An 18,538-nucleotide genomic window follows, 5' to 3' on the forward strand; every position below is an offset into this window, starting at 1 on the left:
GTGAACCGGGCAGCCCGGACCACAGGAGGAACCAGTTTGAGCTCAGGTTTAACCGTCAGCAGAAGGCAATGTGCTGTATGAGACCAGCGTAACCGTCACCAGTGACTCCCCATGGCCTCACTGAAGTCATCTGCTCCTTTCACATGGGAGCCCCTTGTAGGCATAAGTAGTTGCATACTCTGGCATGTTCCCCTGGCACCATTAAAAGAGCTCAGGACCTCATGGGTGCTCCTGGATTTTGGAGTGGAATGATTGTTGCTGCTTTCCTGTTCCAGTCTGTTCCTACTTTCCAGTCTGAGCCTGGGCTTGTGTTTCTCCAACGTTGCAAGGTCTGGCAGTGCTGTTCAGTGTTTGGTTCTTGAAGGAAAGTTCGAGGTACCTAAAGGCAGGCAATGATACTGAATCCAGTGTGAGAAGTCGGACTGCTCTCATCAGAGCACAGCACTTTGTTTCAGACCCTGGGCCTGCATGTTTTCCTGTGAGTGTACAGTGCCATCCGCAGTGAGGTCTTCATTTGGCCCAAAGCCTGTGCAGCCCTTTGGCTACTTGAGTGGTATCAGTAGCTCACTGCAGATAAGCTTGACAGGGGTCAGTGGGAAGCACAAATGTTGTCCCAGGAGTCTGCAGGGAGGGGAATGTGTTTGTCTTACACTGTGATGCTTTCTTTCCCTGAAGAAGCACAGCTCAGGACCTTGTACTTGAGTACTTGTGCTGACAAGGACCAGTCTTTTTAGTGTGCCTTCTTTGAATTGAAGCCTTCAGTCGAACCAAGGATGCTTTAAATAGTTGCTGCCTTTCCTGAGAGGTGACTTCCTTTGTGTTTTTGTCTCTCTAGGTATCTGAATTCCCCCATGAGAAGTGTCCTCCCTGCCTCTCATGTGCAGCCCTACCTGTCCATGGGTAGCACCAGCTTAACTGATGTCCTGAAGAGCATTCCTCACCATGGATAGCCCACCCAAACTGACTGGTGAGACGCTGATTGTCCATCACATTCCCCTGGTGCATTGCCAGGTCCCTGATCGACAGTGCTGCTCCGTCAGCAAGAGGACCAATCCTTTCTGCCAGCCAGAGCTCAGCGTTACACGGACCTCTGCCCTTCCAGACAGAGACCTTTCGCAGACTGACTCCCTGGTGTACAGTAGCTTTCTCCAGACCTCCGAAACCTCAGCAGAGGCCTCAGACAACAAAGAAGGCAAAGCGAGGGATTTGATTGTCCCTGGTGTCAGTAAGCGACACAACCCTTTCCTGCTGAGTGAGGGTGAAGACCTGAGCATCTTTGGGGATGACTTGGGTCAAAAATCTTTCCACCTTCACAACACGCTTGTGTCAGGCAAACCTCCCTTTCATCTGCAGGAGCTGGCCTTGCCCCCTTTCCACCTCCACGACTCCAACCACATTGTGAAATCCTGGAACATGGCCAGCCGGTCCGGTGTGGTAGATGGGCAAGAGGACAAGATGAGCAGTGACGACGTCCAGAAGAGGAACAATGCCAACAGGTGCCACCAGGCCTCAGAATGCATGGAGCTGGATGAGTGCAGCTGCCATCGCGGCAGCTCCTCCAGCTTCTCCTTCGACAGTGGTGACCAGGAGTGGAACCAGAACACCGGTGAATCACTGAGGAATCAGGATGCCCTGCACAGCCGGACGTGCAGCTGTTCCAGCTCAGAGCTCCAGCACTGTCGCTGCTACAGTTCCTCAAGTCAGTCTGAAGCGATTGACCAACAGATGGGCTACATCAGTGACTCCTCCTGCAACAGCTCCGATGGGGTGCTGGTGAACTTCAGTGCTCTCTACAACAAAATGAATGGCCATTCTCGATCTAACCTGAATTCAGCCAACCTGTCCTGTGACTCTTCCTTCTGCAGCCACTCAGACACAGGAGCTTTTTACCTGGATTTGCATTCGTCACCCACAGAATCCAAGATGTCTTGCGAGTCGCATCACCCAGAGAGTTCAGGGAAGGTGTGTGGATGTCAAAGCTCCTCCTCACCTGTCCTTGATGCTAACTGCAACTCCTACCACCTCCACTGTGAGCCTTGCACATCAGAGAGCTCAGACCTCACTGCCTGCTTCCAGAGCCAAGCACGGCTCGTTGTGGCTACTCAGAATTATTATAAGTTAGTCACGTGTGACTTGTCTTCCCAGTCATCCCCCAGCCCAGCAGGATCTTCCATAACTAGCTGCTCGGAAGACCATACCAAAGGTAGCCCAGCCCAGCCCACTGAGTACTATCTATTCAGAAGACCCGACCCGAGGCAAGAAGAAAGCAATGGGGAGTGCGGTGAAGAGGAGGCAAAGGGAGAAGCCACCGAGAACATGATTGAGGGTCAGGTCTATGTGAACGTGTCACCACCTAACCTCAACACAAGCCGGCAGCGCTCCAGGAGCTATGATCAGAACCTGGACAGGAGCCCTAGCAGCAGGCTGGGCTCATTGGAGCGCATGGTGAGCTGCCCAGTCAAGCTGAGTGAAAGTCCAGCAATACCCATCCAGAGCTCCCCCCCGAAGCGAGTGACATCTTTTGCTGAACTGGCTAAAGGCCGGAAAAAGAACGGCACCTCCCCACCACTCCGGTCCAGCGGTGATTCCTCCTTGGAGTTCTCCCCTATCCCTGAGACACAGCGGGATTGCCCGTCCTTCCTTGAAGAAAGAGCTCGCCGCAGCCAGAGTCTTCCACCCATGCCTTTCGTCCATGGCCTGAATCGGAGCTGCGAGGGCTTCTGTCTGAATCACGCTTTTGGGGACAGCCAGGCTTTGTGTTCCACCAAAGACTCAATCTCCCGTGAGAAGGTCCCCAGTGGGCATGGGGCAGGTGAGCAAGCCTCTCTCTCCCTGCTGACGGAGGCAGATGCCAGCTTCTCAGGTGGCTCTGCCAGTGGCCACGGACAAAGAGATGTTAGAGCCCAAGCAGATGGTAAGGAGCCAAACTAGGCAGAATGGAGAAGTAAAAAGAAAGGCTGCTCTTTGGGACATGAGGAAAGCAGCAGAGGAACCTGCATGGCGATGGGAGACCAGTGCCGGTGCAGCTTGTTTCCTGGTCTGCTGCTCGCTGGGACAAAGCCCTGCCATGCTTGTTTCAGACCTAGATCAGTGCAAGTGTCTTGTCCTCATATTTGTAAAGCCTCTTGAGGGTTTGTGCAAACGTCTCATGTCATGTAAGAGAGGACACAGCATTAGTACTCAGGGTCTGTGCAGCTTCAGGGATTGTCTCCTTTCCAGGGAGTTGTACTCCCTTAGTCCATGAGAATCACCTGCCTTTAGCTGCTAAGACAGAGATGTGAAGAGGCTCAGCAGAGCCATGTTCCCAGCAGATGAAGGAAAGGGAAGCACTGAGGAGATTTTAGCCTTTCTCCTTTGGAGCCACATGGGGTAGAGATGGGGAGGGAAGAGGCGTAGCCAGCAGTCTTCTATCAATGCAGGGTAAAGGAGCTCACAAAGTCTCTCCCAGGACTTACAGCATGAGTCCTGCAGAGATTAGAGGAGTTGCGGTGTCTCTGGTGGAATATCCTGGTCATATCCTCCATAGTGCGTTGGATTGAAGCAAAGGTTCCTATGGAGAGTAGCTATCCCAGCTGCCTCTGCAGGAGAGCTTCTAATAATATATTAATTGCTTTCCACCTTGATATTATCATCACTTGTCCTGGCAAGGAAGCTGTGCAACAGCCCCACTAGAGGCATGACCATCTTTCCAGCAAGGCAGGAGACCTCTGTCTCTGCCCTAGACAGTTCTGGAACCTGCTTCACAGGTAAGAGCCTGTCCAATGCAGGGCTCTGACCAGCTGTAGATAGCTGCAGTAGATAGCCCCTAACATGCCAAGGACCAGACTGTCTCCCTTTAATGCCCTGGAGATTTCTGGCAGGAGATAGGAAGAACATCTCATTCATTGCCATAGCAGGTGTGAGAGAGATTTTGGCCTTTGGAGCAAGAATTTTTTAGGTATTGTCCTGTTTGTTTCTTGAGTCTTGAACATGTGCTTGGTGTGGAATGTCAGGGAAGGCAGGTCTCTCCTGGGAGAAGGCAGCGTGAGAGCAGCCCTCTCGGTTTTCTGGGGGAGTGCTTGGGAAGAGCAAGAGCTGGTCATGGAGGAGGGGGCAGACAGGAGCTCTCAGGGCAATATATCCCAGGGGTTCCTGCACCCCGTGCTGCAGTCCCTTCCTCTGCGCTGTGACCACTGTGCACAAAGCCTGCCTGCGGCTGGAGACAGGCGGAGCAGCCTCGCACCAGCTGGGAAGCAAGCCCTGCCAAAAGCTAGCTGCAGGGACAGCAGCCTGGCACACCCCATGGGCAGCAGGTGACACCAGGGCTGTGCTGGGCACGCTTCCTTTGTCCCAGGATTTGCTGTGGGCTGGAGGAGTTGGGGGGGAGGCAAGGCACAAGGTGCCGCGCTGCACTGGGATGCGGTGTGGCTGGCAGTCAGGGCTGCCAGTCAGACCCACGTATGCATCCGGCGTCGTGTGTGTTGTGCACTGTGTGCACAGTGTGTCACGCTTCAGCTGTGTCCCGTGGGATGGTGTGGCCCCACCAGAGCCTGGACGCATGCACACATAGATCAGCCCAGTGCGCTCCTTAGGACATCCCCATCAGTTGTCAGCTGTTTTCTGGAGCAGACCTGTCTTTTCCAGGGTTGGAAGCTTCTCTAATTCTGCTGTGGTCCTGGTTTGGTTCGGAACACCCTGCTTGGGTTTGGTACAGGCAGGGGGAACAAAGGGATCTGTGTGCTCCATGGTGGAACAGTCGCAGGAGAAAGAGGAGGGAGGGAGAAGGGGAAGCGAGTGGCTCTTCCGACAGCACTGCATGCCGTGCTTGTGCTTGGCTGGGTGAGTTGCCAGCAGGTGTGAGAGGGGATGGTCCTTTGGGATAAGAAATCTCACTGTGCTGCAGGGCACTGGGCTGTGCCTTTGTGGTGCTGCCTGGGGAGAGGCAAGTCGAGGGCAGGCACCTGGGGCCATGACTTTGTGCTGTCCTGGGAGCAAGGGATGGGGAAGGGGCGTGAAGCTGGTGAACCTAGTAAGAGAGACAAGCTCCTGGTGCAGCACTCTATTCTTCTGGACAGCTGTCAACAGCTGGAAGCTGCATTTGGGGCAGCATGTCTTCACTCTGCCAGCTCATGATGTGTGTAGCTGGTTCAGACTTGACCCTTTCTGCATGTGTCACTGGCCTCTAGCTCATCCTCTTCCTCCTGTAGCTGAGAGCACATTCCCTTTTTCCTGCGATCTGCTGGGCTGATAATGACTGTCCCTCTGCCCATCCTCATGCTCTGTTCCCCTTTCCCTCCCCAGGTGGTGGCACAGACAGCAAGCCTGTGGTACGCTACAGCAAGGACCAGCGTCCCACAACTCTGCCCATCCAGCCCTTCGTTTTCCAGCACCATTTCAGCAAGCCACCTAAGGCCCGTGCCCTGCACAGCCATTTTGCCTCCAGCCTTTCCCAACTCTACAGCTTGTCCAGCAACCGTTCTGCCAGCCAGCAGATCTCCTACAATTCCCAGTCCTCAGCCTCTGCCATCTCAGCAGAGCAGTCAGCGGCGGTGGGGAGCCAAGCCCACAGCACGCTCCTGACCCAACGCTCCGTGGACGGAGCTGCCTCCCGCGACGATGGCTGTGTTAAGAAGCCTGCTCCCGAGACGACCCGGCCGTCCCCCCTGGGGAGTTACTCTCCTGTGAGATGCAACGTGCCTTTCTTTCAAAGCGTGGACTCCTCTTCCTCGCCCACGACGGAGAGAGCTGGAGAGAGCCAGCCCCCCAGGAGCAGGTCTTGCCCGATCTCCGCCAGCCTGCTTCCCACAAGGTCTTCCCCTGCTGTCAGCGCCATGCAGCCCTCCCAGGCCACCAAAGCTGATGCTGTGAGGCAAAAGGAGAACCCCAAGCCGGTTCCCAAGAAAGAGGCACCACTGGAGCCAAGCCCACCGCTCTCTGAGTACCGACTCCACAGCGGGTCCCTCCCACCCCTCTCCATGGGTGGTATGCCCCTAAACAGAGTGGGAGGCCACGCAGATCCCCACTGGAGAAGTGGCAGTGAGACCAGCAGCTCTGGTCCCCTGAGCAGCATGGGAATACGGCCCCTCAATGGTAGGTACTCATATGCCAGGACATGCTAGTCTGGAATATCTCCGGCTCCCTATGGCTGTGGCTGCTCCCTGTAGTACCAGCCTCCCTTATAGCCACAGCCCGGGGCAAATTTACGTCTGAGTGCTGCAGTGCCCAACATCCCTTACTGTCACTCTGCCTGCAAAAGAAGGTCTTACGCTAAAAGCATGTCCCTCCAGTCCCGACTCCCACACTGTGTCTCTGGAGAAAGCAGCGTGGAGCTGCTGATCTTACAGCACCCCAGGCCAGGTGCTTGCAGCCCAAACCTGCTACCTCTATGCCCACAGCCACGAAGCCACCCGGGCTCCTGCCCTGCCCTGCCAGGCTGTGGCATCTGCCTCCCTTCATGTTGGTGTGCTAACATCCTGAAATGCTGCTGGGCTTTTAACTAATATGCTGTCTCTCTTTCTCTGTCCTTCCTCTTTCTCGTCCTCTCTCTCCCTGTTTCCCCTCCACGTCCTCCCGTCTGCTCGTGTCCTCCCATCCGGTGCTCACTGCCTGTGGCATCCTAGCGAACCACCTCTCCCCCCAAGCACTGAAGTGGCGGGAGTACAGGCGGAGGAACCCCCTCGGTCTGGATCGTGTTTCGGGGCTGGCCGGCTTAGCAGGCAGCCTAGACAGGAGGGAGCAAGAGCCTCGACTGAACCGGGGGAACCCCGTCTTTGAGCTCCCTGGCGCTCTCAACACCAGCCATTTCCACTGCAAGCTAAACGGTGCGCACCACCTTTCTGCTAGGGGGTCTTGGGAGGTGACCTTGTGGTTCAGGTTTGGTATCCGTTGTGGTTCAGGTTAAGTATCCCTTGGGGCTCAGGTTTAGCCTGGCTTCATTACAGCTCTGCCTGCTCCAAGCAGAAGAAATGATGCATCTGCTCACAGCGGGGCCAAGGAGTACAAGACAAAGGTGGAAATTGCCTCTCTGATGAGTACAACCTGTGTGGATCCTCTCTTCTCCATGAGATGAGAGCAGTCAAGTCCAGCTCTGGGCTGGATTGAAGGGGAAAGCGAATGGCCCAAGAGCCTGCTCAGACCTCAGCAAGTGCTCCTGGACTGTGTCCAGTGTGTAGTTCATGTACTGCACAGGAGCTGTGTCTGTGTCTTGGAGATCTTGTGTCTGTGCCCCACAGTGTCCGCCTACCTGCCCCAGCCCTGGTTGCATGCTAAGTGCTGGGCGGTAGCTTTCATGGGGCAGCTGGAAACACTGTCTGGCAAAACTGGCTCCGTCTTCTCCATGCACTGCCCTTAAGGTCCTTCCTGTCTTCCAAAACCTGTGCAGGAAGGACTGAGAGGTGCAGGCTGCTTTCAGTTGAACCTTTGAGAGCTCTCCAGGAAGAGCAGTGTGTTCTGTCTGTGGGAGAGCAAACGTTCTTCAGGCCAGCCCCAAGTCATGGAGGCAATTCCCCAAAGCTCTGAATCTCACTTTGCCAACCCAAACAGTTTCTCCATGCCTCCTTCATGGGAACATGCCTAGCACAGAGATGGGGAATCAACCAGATGGAAATCGAGCACATGAAAGGGCTCGTGCAGAAGTCACACCTTGAAAACAGAGGCCATCCCAGCGGACAGACAGAAGACATGTCATTTGTTGCCTGTGCATGCCTGTGTGTCACAAGTAGGGGTTCTATCTGTGCTCTACTTTTGATGCCACTTGCTGGGGCTGTCAGCACAGCAGCCCTGAGAGTCTGGTGCAGCAAGGTTTCCCTCAGCACCAGCCCATAACGGTGAGCCTCCCACAGCATCTTCCAGTACTCACAGGCTCCCACACAAGCTGGAGCTAGATGTTGGGTGGGCTGTGGGGTTGAACTGTTCAGGTTTATGTTGCAGACCGTTGCTGGGACAGTAACATGCCTGTAGCCTGGCTGTCCCAGTCTTGGACAGCCCAGGTGAAGACTGCTGTTGGTGCAGGTTGCATGTGGGAAAAGCAAACCATGTGGAAGAAGCTTTGGTGTAAGGACTTGGGTCTGATCCTTCTCCTCCCCGTCTTGGCCCTGCAGGACAGTCTATGAGGCAACTCCAGCTTACCTACACTGACTTCTTCCCTGACTACTTCTCACTAGCAGAGAAACCCCCTGCTGAGTTCTGCCTCTCCCCAGATGGTAACACAGAGTCCGTCTCCATTGACTTGCTCCAGAAGAAGGGTGAGTCCATGCATCTCTTGTGGACAAGAGTGTGGCATAGCACAGCATGAGGTGAACAGTGCTGCTCTCTCTGTCATCTTTGTAGACATAGTGGTTTCTTTCCCTGCCCTTCTCTACTGTAGCATCATAACTACGTGTCCCTGGACTGATGGCTGTTTCCATGGCAGGTTCTTGTGATTTCTGCACCAAGCAACGTGTCACAGAATGTGTTTGAGCTGCTTGTCCCAGGAAGTATGATTAGGAAGGATCTTAAGTCCGCAAGAAGGGTCAGAGAGAGCAGGCAGGCACGGGATTATGACCCTAAGGCAGGACGTGCTGCTACCTGTCTTAGTATACAAAGGTAGACCTGTCAGTCCGTGTGATGTTGCAGACGTGGTAGCCCTAGATTTTGTAAGTATAAGGTCTGTTGGGTCCTACATGGTGAAGTATTTATGTAAAAGAGTGGGAGAAAGGATTCCAAAGCAGGACAAGATGGCTGTGATGAGACTCATGCTGGAGGCAGGGTTGGGGACTGGTTTGTTGACAGCTGACTCGGTATCATTTCAGAGGCAAGGGATGTGCAGAAAGGTTCCCATGCCTTTGCCGGCTATGTGTTGGTGATTACCAGATGGCAGCTTTACCCTCTATTCCACTCTGTTCTTGCGTCATACTGATGCAGATGTCAGATTACCCACCACTGGCTTGTTACTGAAAATCAATACATAGCTTGCCCAATGCATGGCTTCCACCCTGCTACTCTGCATTATCAAAAGCAAAAGACTTACTGCCTCAGACTCCATTTCTCATCCTTTAAGGGATGGTGTGTGGAAGTAATGGTCTCTGTCTTTTGGGAATATTGGCAGGGTATCTTAGGATTCAACCATTTCTAAATATTGTTCTACTGTCAGGCTGATGGGTGAGTGTTGGAACTAATAGGGGTAGATTTGGTGAGGAGTTAGGAGGGGCTCTGCATGCTTCTGGCAGAGAGGGCGCGTGCACTGACGTGGGCTTGAAATGCCCTTGCCTGATTTCTTTGTGAAGGGTTTGGTCAGGGTCTGTCCTAGAAGCCCCTCAGGCAGCTCTCTGACTGGGTCTTTCCCTCTAGGTCTGGTGAAGGCAATCAACACTGCTGTTGACCTGATTGTGGCTCACTTTGGAACCAGCAGGGATGCAGGGGTGAAGGTAAGTAAGTCTTGACTTTCAGTATGGCTTCTGACCACCAGGAGTGACACGGAGAGGATGGGGAAAGATTACCTCTCCATTCTTGTCCAGTTCAAAAGCTATGGGGTATCCAATTAAGGTAGTAGTACCAAGAGCAAAACAAAGGCGATGGTACATCATGCAGCAGATCGTAAACCTGTGGCAGTTCTTGCTGCATGATGCTGGAGATGATAAAAGATTATGTGGATTTAAGGTGAGATCGGAAAAATACAGGGAAAAGAAATTCATTGAGGTCTACTAAACACATAGGAATAATGTCCACCTTAGACAGTCTCTGAGTCAAAAGTATTTGTAGGTTGGGAAACTGTTAAGGGGAAGCTATCATATTGTATATGTTTGCTCTGGTTTGACTCTTTCTCATGTACTTACTCATGACTTTTTATGAGAGAAAATAAGAGGCCAGCTGGACTTCTGGTCTGACATACCAGTTCTCTTTTCTCGTATAGTGGAGAGTTGCATCTCCCTCTTCTACCCATCCCCCGACAGTGCAGTGTCCCCAGTCCCAGGGCTCCATAATGATAAAAAAGTGCACCAGTCATTGCCCACCTGGGGCAGGTGGGCATCCTCTATAGCAGCCCTTTACCATGAACCCACTAGCTTCAGACTGCATCTAGGTTGCCCATGGAGCTGACTGTCCTTGGCCTGTGCTTCCCTCTTCTCCCATTTCTGGAATAACACAGAAGCAGAGCAAGCTCGCTTCTGTTTATACCAGCCAGTGTCTGCAGTCCTGTGACACCCAGCATGTTTGTGATGCCTCCTCTCAGAGCTGAATGCTCTGCTTTAGTTGCAGGGACTCTGGGGCAGCAATGTGACACTAGTTGGACATGACAACAGCCCTGGAGTACCGTCCCCAAAGAGGAACCTGACTGGGACAGATTCCAAGCCCATTCAATCTTACCTGACAGCCTAGAGTAATTTGCTCCTATTTACAATTGTTAGTGATGCAGAGATGGCTGTGCAGCTTAGCCAGAGCTGTTTGGATACCCACAGCTTTTGCGAATTTCCTATTCTTGCAGTGCTGTTTGGGGAATAATTGCAACATTTGCCATTACTTTACTTACCGGACAATGCTGTGATTTTGACCTAAAGTTTATTTTTATGCGTCAGTGTGCCACGGGCTGAGCATTCACCTGTCAAAAGGCAGCACCCGGCCCTGATGCTCCCACGCTCAATGGATCTGACGGGATTATTCCTGACCCAGAAGTTCAGTCTCAGTTCAGGGCCTTTGTGGACCTCTGCCAAGTGGCCAATGTAATTCCAGCTCAGCTGGTAAAATCTGTGCCCTGAACACAGCTGCCTGGGACTACCAACATGATGTGGAAGGCCTGGGGCTGACCCCCTCTGGATTGACCCCCTCGGCAGCCGAGACCGTATGCAGCAGAATATGTCCCTGCTCTGCTGACGCTGGGCTCTTACGTGCTTCCTCACCTCAACCTGAGCTCTGTCCATCCATTTCACCCTTACCCTGTTTATTTATAGTAATCCCTAGGAATTATAGCTCTGCGTGTCATGGAGTTAAGTGTTCCTTAACCCCTCGGTGCTGGGAGTTCCTGTGTCACTTGCTGCTTCCTGCTTCAAAATAGCAACAAGAAAATCTAGAGCAGCAGAAAAATCCCCTACTCTTTTCTTCCTCTGGCAGGACAGCCTTGTTATACCTGTAGGGAGAACCAGGCATCCCTTCTAACTGCAGTATCCTCTTCCCAAGCTGCTGCCTCATCTCAGTCTTGAGCAGACCTTGCAGAGAGAAACCCAGAACTGGTGTATGAGGCAACAGGGGTGAAGGGGGAAGAGTCTACCTGTTCCAGGAGCTACTGAGCATCATCGTAGCCTGGATGTTACCTGCTGAGTGTCTGTAGTAGGCAAGTGGGATTGGACTGTTTGCATGCATCTGTATCTTGTAGAGCAGTTACCAACACTCTCCTTGTTGCTTCTTGTCCCTTAGGCCAAACTTGGGAACAGCTCTGTGAGCCCCAACGTGGGGCATCTTATCCTGAAATACCTATGCCCTGCTGTCCGGGACATCCTGAGTGATGGTCTCAAGGCTTACGTCCTGGACATGATCATTGGCCAGAGGAGGAACATCCCGTGGAGCGTGGTGGAGGCATCCACCCAGCTAGGTATGAAGGGTGTGCAGTGACGCCCATCACTTTGTGGTTCTCCTGTGTTGTGGCTGGGAGGTGCTGGGGAAGGCTGGCTATAAGGATGGAGATGCCAAATAATGTCTGGCTCCCTGCACTGAAAAGGGTGTACCTTGACCTTCTCTTGCAAGGAGGGAGAGGCACTACTGTATTCCAAATTCTCCTATAACAGGCCCGAGCAATGAAAAAAAAAGAAAAAAAAAAACACAGAAAGAATGCCCTTTTCCCCCCTGTAAGTTTCCAGCATGTTTCTAGACCTTCATCTTTAGCCTGTACAGCTACTGAATAAGGCAGAGTTGTGCTCTAGCCTGGTCTGCAAGAAAATTTGCACACACAGCTCGCTTGGCTCAAGCATGCCCACAGCACCTGCACCCTCTGCTAGTACCAGTCTGCACCCTGGATTGTGACAGTGACTACCATCCAGGAAAACTCCTTCCTGAGGTTACAGATAGCAGGGCCACACTGATTTCTGCATCATGAAGAGCTTACATCCAGGGCTGGTAAGCCTTCTAGCCTGCTTGTGGCAAACCTCCAGCTCTGGGGTTATCTCTCCAGTTGCAGACACCCTAAATTATATCCACACACCGCAATGTTCTGTTTACCTGCTGATTTTGAGCCAAGGGCTGTGATTGTCCCTGAAGTGTGGGAGACAGGTCCTTGCGGTATTGAAACTTTACCAAAGTCTTGGAGTGGCAGTCTGGGACAGACCACAACCCATCTCCCTTGTGGAGTCTAACTGTTGGGATGGAGTGAGCTTATCTTGATGAGTGGTGGAGGGGCAGTGCACATATGGGGATAGGCACCCAGCCAAGATCTATCTTTGCCTTGATGCTTCTCGAAAGGACAAGGGGCAATGGCTTTAAACTGAGAGAGGATAGATTTTGATTAGATCTAAGGAAGAGATTCTTCACTCTGAGGGTGGTGAGGCACTGGAACAGGTTGCCCAGAGAAGTTGTAGGTGCCCCATCCCTGGAGGTGTTCAAGGCCAGGTTGGATGAGGCTTTGGGCAAGCTGATCTACAGGAAGGTGTCCCTGCCTGTGGCAGGGGGGTTTGGAACTAGATGATCTTTAAGGTCCCTTCCAACGCAAACTGTTCTGTGATTCTTCCTGTGGTGCCCTTTTGGCTTTGCCAAAAGGCCACAACTAATCTTGACATTTCTTTTCTCTCCATAGGCCCTTCTACCAAGTTGCTGCACAGCCTCTACAGCAAGATCAGCCAGTACACGGAGCTCACCAACCACTCCATGAGGTTCAACGCGTTCGTCTTTGGCCTCCTCAAGTAAGCAGACTCCTTGGGCTGCGTGTCACTGTTGAGGACTGGCAGCAGGTGCTGGTCCTTGACTGCAGGCAGGCACAGTTGCCAGTGAAAAGGCTAAAAACCTGGGAAGCTACTCCCCAGCTGTAGGTGAGGGAAGGAAGAATCTGTGAGCTTCAGGGAACTCCAGAAGGATCAAAACCTACCCTACCAGGCCGGGACTGAGAAGGGGTGACTGTAGCCCACTGGAGAACATTGTCAGCTTGTTTTAACTCCAAAATATGGGGTGGGAAGAGTCTGTCAGGGTTCGTACAGGGATAGACATAACATGCGTAAATTCCTTCTGAAAATCCCTGCTTCAGTCACTGCTTCCTGGAGCTGCAGTGCATCCCAGTGCATGAAGCTCTGAAGGAGAAACTGCCCTGGTCCAGGACTCAAGGCTGACCCTTCCAGGTTGGATAAGGAGTGTGCGTGCTACTCTCAGTGTCAAATAGAAGGCGGCAGTGGTGAAGGCATGAGTGCTGCTAGGATATTTCCCTCATCCTCTCCAGTAGTCAGCAAGAGCTTTGGCAGTGGCAACAGAGTCCCCAAGATCTCCAGACATTGGGGGACCCCTAGAAGCAGGAGCAAACTCTGCCCTGCTCCCCACGCTGAAGGTGGCCCAGCTCTCCCCTCCTGGCACAGGATGCCAGCATACTTTATGTCAAGCCTGCAGCAATGGTCTCATGTTTGTAGATGATTTGCCTCTTCCATGTAAGCCCTTTTCAGCAAAGCTAAACTTTGCCAAAGACGTAGGAGCAAAATGGTGAGGAAACTTCTGGAAACATGGTTGTTAAAGGTTATGGTTGCACCATGCCTCCTATAAAGCAAACTGGATGGCTCCATAACAGGCTGAGTGGCTGTGGTCAATGCATGCTGATGGGAGTGAGCCGCTGTCCTTTCATGAGGTGTTGTGGTTCACAGGTTCATGCTGTGCAAATGCCCTTTTCCAGCTACAGTTCTTCTAGATCAGCTAGGATGAAGGGGATTAATTGATTTTCACTTTTTCTTTCTTTCTTTGCTTGTTTTCCCTTCCTCCAGTATCCGGTCCTTGGAGTTCTGGTTCAACCACCTCTACAACCATGAAGGTAAGAGCCTGAGGGCTGCAGGCTGCAGCAGGGAGGACCAAATTCTGCACAGTGTTGAGCACAGATGTAAGCTGTGGGGCACACGTGTCTCTTGTTGGTCTCTCAGCCTAGGCAGCTCCCTTCTGCCCTGAGCTGAAGGACCAGACTATACGCAGTCCCAGTGTATGTGTTGCTGGAAGGCTGCTCAGCTCGAGGGAGCGAGGTGAACGTTAAAGCTCCATGCAGCTCCCCACACCGGCACCTGGCCAGCCGTGTCCTTCCCAGCTGCTGTTAGTACCCAAGCCTACCAGTTCTAATGCAGATCCCTCAGTCTACTCCCAGGAGACCAAATCTAACCCTCCCCAGATTTTTGCCTTCCCTTCGCAGTGCCTGGAACCTTTGTACAGCTGGAGACGTGCACACTTAGTTGAAACCCTTCAGGCACAGGAAATTAAAAGAAATGGAAAAGAAAACCTCCTTACAAACAAAAAGCAGATTTTACTGGATGTATCTGTTTTTTCAAGCAGAAACATTTCTAGAGCGTGCAGATAACTCCACAGCATGACCAAGCTGCCCGATGCCTAGAAGCAGCATGACTCAGTGCGGAGTGCACAGTGAGACAGATGCCCTTGACCTGATGCATCCTCAGCCCAGGGCCCCATGCACTGCAGGAAGTCCAGCCCAGTGTCTTCTGGCAGGTTTGGGAGCTGACAGCAGACACTTCCTGGGTCTCCTGTCTTCTCTGTGGAGCAGGCTGGAGGGTAGATTTACCTTTGTACTGGGCAGCGAGGCAAGAGAAAGCACCCTGTGTTTCTGAAGCAGAAGACAACTATCTGTTTCAAGCCATCATTAGGAGCTGGAAGCATGAGCAATAGCTGGGGCTCTCAGGATGGTGAAGGCTAGGCAAAGGGGCTGGAGATAAGGTGCAAGTCTTGTCTGTGGTGCAAGTCCTGTTCCTGGCCCTCTTCCTGGGAGTGAGACGTGATAGACAACAAAGCTGGAGGAGGGGGGACACTGCAGATATGGTCAAATGAAGCGAAGGATGAATGCTGCAGGTAGAAATGCTAGTCCGGTTTCTGTTAGGATCCACAGTTCAGCCCAACCAGGTCTCTGAAAAAGCCTGTATTCAGCTGTCCCTGACACCTCTCTCTGCAGGGGACTGATACTGTCCAGATCTGCCGCTCCTTGTTCATCTTCAGGAGGTGGGGAAGAGCATTTTAATGTGTGCCAACCCTTTGATGCTCTTTATTCATGCCCTACTCCCATGGCGCTGATCCTCGTGCTGCAGCCACAGCTGTGACCACAAAGCTAGTGTCAAACTCCTTTCCCTGTAGCTTCAGCAGCTTCTTGGTGGCTTGGCACAGGTGGCAAAGGCCTCTCCTCTAATTGACGTCTCTTGCCCTACAGATATCATCCTGGCACACTACCAGCCGGTGGGCTTCTTGTGCCTGTCTCACAGCGTGTGCCAGCCCCTTTTCGAGGAGCTCCTGCTTCTGCTCCAGCCTCTCTCCCTGCTGCCCTTCAACCTAGACCTCCTCTTCGAGCACCACCTGATGCAGATGGGCAAAGAGCAGCAGCAGCAAAAGGAGCTGCTGCGTGTGAAGCAGGACCTGCTGCTTTCGGCACATTCCACCCTGCAGCTGATGCGGACACGGGGCAGCGGCGAGGACCCCGACGGCTGCAGCACCGCCCCAGAGGGACGCAAAGCGGGTGCCAGAGATGGTGACGCCTCACCAGCACACAGTCTCCAGCAAGCTGCCAGTGAGAGGGTCAAGGGGGTGGGGGCCTCCTGCGGAGACGGTGACAGGGAGGAAGAGCGGAGGAAGGTGCGAGAGAGCACATGGGAGGGAAAGAAGGACAAGCAGGCGGGCTGGTGGTACCAGCTCATGCAGAGCTCTCAGATTTACATCGAGGGCTCAGCTGAAGGCTCGAAGTTCATCCGCTATGAGAAGAAGAACAAGGCTTCGAATGCCTTGCCCAGGTCAGCAGAGACCCGCAAGGCACCGCCTCCCCGTGAAGGAGTGGTGGAGGGTGCAGAGGCTTGCCCCATTGCTGAGGGCACCTTGGGGGAGAGGCCCAAGGCTGCCAGCAAGCCAAGTCCTGAAGCTGTGGAAGAGCCCTTGGAAAAGCCCCAGCAGGTCCTGGTCAGCGAAGAGGTAAAGGAACGGAGCTGGCCCTTCTGGATGGGCAGCCCCCCAGACTCGGTGGTCACAGAGCTGAAGTGCAGCAAGGAGAAGGAGACGGGGTCTCAGCAAAGAGTGGGAGCAGCAGCAGCCTCGCAAGAGGAGAACAGCACCAATGCATCAGAGGGCAACCAGCCCATCAAGTGGGGATACTTGTTTGGATCCAGGAAGGTGCAAAAAGAGCCCAGGCAGCCTAACAGGTAGGGACAGGGATGGTTTGGGGCTGGAGAGGGCTGGTTGACCTGAGATTGCAGCAGTCCAGGTGGAAGTCAGGCCAGTGGCCAACTGCTGGGCTACAGTGTAGTCGTGTACCAGAGGCAGGGTGTGAATCTGTCTCAGAGAGATCTGTCACTCCTGCCCTGCCCCGCCAGCCTGCCTTAATTCCCACCACACCACCATTCCTCTCTTGGATGCCTACCCTTGTTCAAACCACCTCACTGGCGTTCCTCTCCTGCCTGACCTGTACCACTGCCTTGGCTCCTAAGCCTCCTCCTCTCCAGGGGGAAGAGCCCCTGCTGCACCGCTCCCATCATCACCTCATCTCTCCCAAAAGCATGCAGTAAGTGAGAACAGGACACGGAGCCATCCCCATAGCATACAATGGGTCAGGAGGAGGCGTAAAGATGCTCCAGGTAGCGGAGACCTCCCCTCATTGCCTCTCCATCTGCACCTTTTTTGGCTTCTATGGCCACTGGAAATGTCCTTCCCAGTTTAGGCCATGTTGTATCTGGAGGATGCTGAGTCTTCTCCTCCAGGAGACAGCCTGGGGGCCGCAATGCACTTTGTGCATGGAGCCAGACCTCTAAGGCACGACCTTGCCATGAGAGTGGCTGCTCCTTCCCCCCAGGTTTGCTTCCCTGCTGCTGCCTACTTCTGTCTCCTTCTTGCAGGTTGCCTTCCGGCTGGCTGAGCTTGGACAAGTCCGTGTTCCAGCTGGTGGCCCAGACGGTTGGGGCAAGCATGTGGCGAGAAGCGGCTCCTGAGCCGGAGCCCCCCAGGCCGGGGTCACCCAAAGTGGCCCCCGCGGCGCGGCCGGCCTGGGGGCTGTCTCCCCACCCTCCCTGGTGAGTGGCACCATGCGGCTGTCACGCAGGCGCTGGGACGTGGTGGGTCGGGGTTGCAAACAGGAACGTTGCAGTTGGCCGGGTACTGGTGGACCAGGGGATGGTCTGGGGCAGCGATGCAGGTCGTGCATCCGCCCCCTGCAACCCTGCAATCTGCAGGTGAGGGGCAGCTCGGAGCCCAGCTGAATGGGAAGTCAGGGAGTGTTCTCCTCACTCCTCTGCACCTGCGGTGGTCCCTGGGCCTTGGCAGGGTGAGTGTCCTGTGGTGGGCTAACCCTTCCTCCCCTCCCTCTGCCTGCAGCGAGGTGAAAGCTCTTTGCCATCACATTGCCACCGAGGCAGGACAGCTGAGCTTCAACAAGGGGGACGTCCTGCAAGTCATCTCCAAGGTGGATGGTGACTGGCTGCAGTGCAGCCTCGGCTCCGAGAAGGGACTGGTGCCCATCATGTACGTCACCCACCCGGAGGACGAGGACTATTGACGTGGCTGGGAGGCCAAGCACAGTACCGTGGGCTGATGAGGCCCCTTGGGGCGAGCCCACCCTGCCAGAGGAACAGACACAGCTTCTTGCTAGTTTCTTACCTTTCTTGCCATTACAGAATACAGTAACCATAGGTGGTTCCTTCTTGCTCCTCTTCGTGCAGCTGCCAAAGGCCGACTTGGCCCCCAAGGTCTTCTGCAAGCTGCACCCCATATTGCCAGGCATCACCATGCATGCAGCCACACCGGGGACCGCCCGAGCCCCCTCCACCCCGCGCCATCTCCAGCATCCGTAGGCCATGGACTCGTAGATAGTAAGAACCCGAGCAGCCCCAGCCAGGGCAGCGCTGCCTGGCTCAGTTTCATGCTGGAGGGTGCAGGATGCTGACCGTCTCCTCTCCAGGGGTGGCGGTGCAGTCTGCAGCCTTCAGCATCCCTGGCATCATCAGCCACAGGGGTGGGAGCACCGTGCGTTGGCGAGGTCTCTGCAAGGCTGGGCTGGTGGGTTGCGTTGTGGCTTGATAAGGGGCTGCAAGGTGGGTTCCTCCACACTGGAGCAGCCCTGTCTTAATGTCTTATAGTGATGTTTGATGGGTTGTACCGGGCCAAGTGGCCTGGCACTGCCACGCTGCAGGGCTGGGGCTGTGCCTGGCCACGGCCAGGGAAGGGGGAACGGGGTACGTGTGTGTGTGTGGAACAAAGGGGTGCGTGGGGTCGTGAGGAAGGCGTGTGGATGTTCAGTGTTACATAGGTCTGGGATGGGTAGTGCCACCCTGTGTGGAGATGGGTGCTTTGCGGGGGTGGCCCTGTGCCTCTCCACGCTGAGCCTGGAGCCAGTGCCTGGGAAGCCCTGGCATGCTCGGTGGAGGGGGGTTGGAGGGGAGGGGGT

The 18,538-nt window shown here is 54.1% G+C and overlaps 1 protein-coding gene across 2 annotated transcripts; it reads left to right on the forward strand.

Annotated features, from left to right (window-relative positions):
* The first annotated feature begins 942 nt into the window (after positions 1-942).
* Positions 943-17,650, forward strand: RUSC2 (RUN and SH3 domain containing 2). 2 transcript variants are annotated; one of them, XM_086629432.1, is made up of 11 exons: positions 943-2,914; positions 5,281-6,069; positions 6,600-6,800; positions 8,079-8,222; positions 9,307-9,383; positions 11,365-11,539; positions 12,734-12,839; positions 13,896-13,942; positions 15,329-16,304; positions 16,995-17,168; positions 17,470-17,650. In XM_086629432.1, exons 1-11 carry the CDS (start codon positions 943-945, stop codon positions 17,648-17,650), a joined length of 4,842 nt encoding a protein of 1,613 aa, XP_086485558.1. The 2 variants fall into 2 exon arrangements, with proteins under 2 accessions (XP_086485558.1, XP_086485559.1); XM_086629433.1 differs by having other exon boundaries at positions 943-2,812.
* Positions 17,651-18,538: the final 888 nt, after the last annotated feature.

Source organism: Tauraco erythrolophus, chromosome Z (assembly GCF_009769465.1).
Source record: "Tauraco erythrolophus isolate bTauEry1 chromosome Z, bTauEry1.pri, whole genome shotgun sequence".
Lineage (NCBI taxonomy): Eukaryota > Metazoa > Chordata > Aves > Musophagiformes > Musophagidae > Tauraco > Tauraco erythrolophus.

What these genes read in the sequence shown, in the direction of transcription:
- RUSC2 (XM_086629432.1), top strand. Translation starts at nt 943, where the DNA reads ATGGATAGCCCACCCAAACTGACTGGTGAGACGCTGATTGTCCATCAC. An exon ending in TGACTTGCTCCAGAAGAAGG is followed by an intron (nt 8,223 to 9,306) that starts GTGAGTCCATGC and finishes CTTTCCCTCTAG; the next exon opens with GTCTGGTGAAGGCAATCAAC. An exon ending in GGAGGCATCCACCCAGCTAG is followed by an intron (nt 11,540 to 12,733) that starts GTATGAAGGGTG and finishes TTCTCTCCATAG; the next exon opens with GCCCTTCTACCAAGTTGCTG.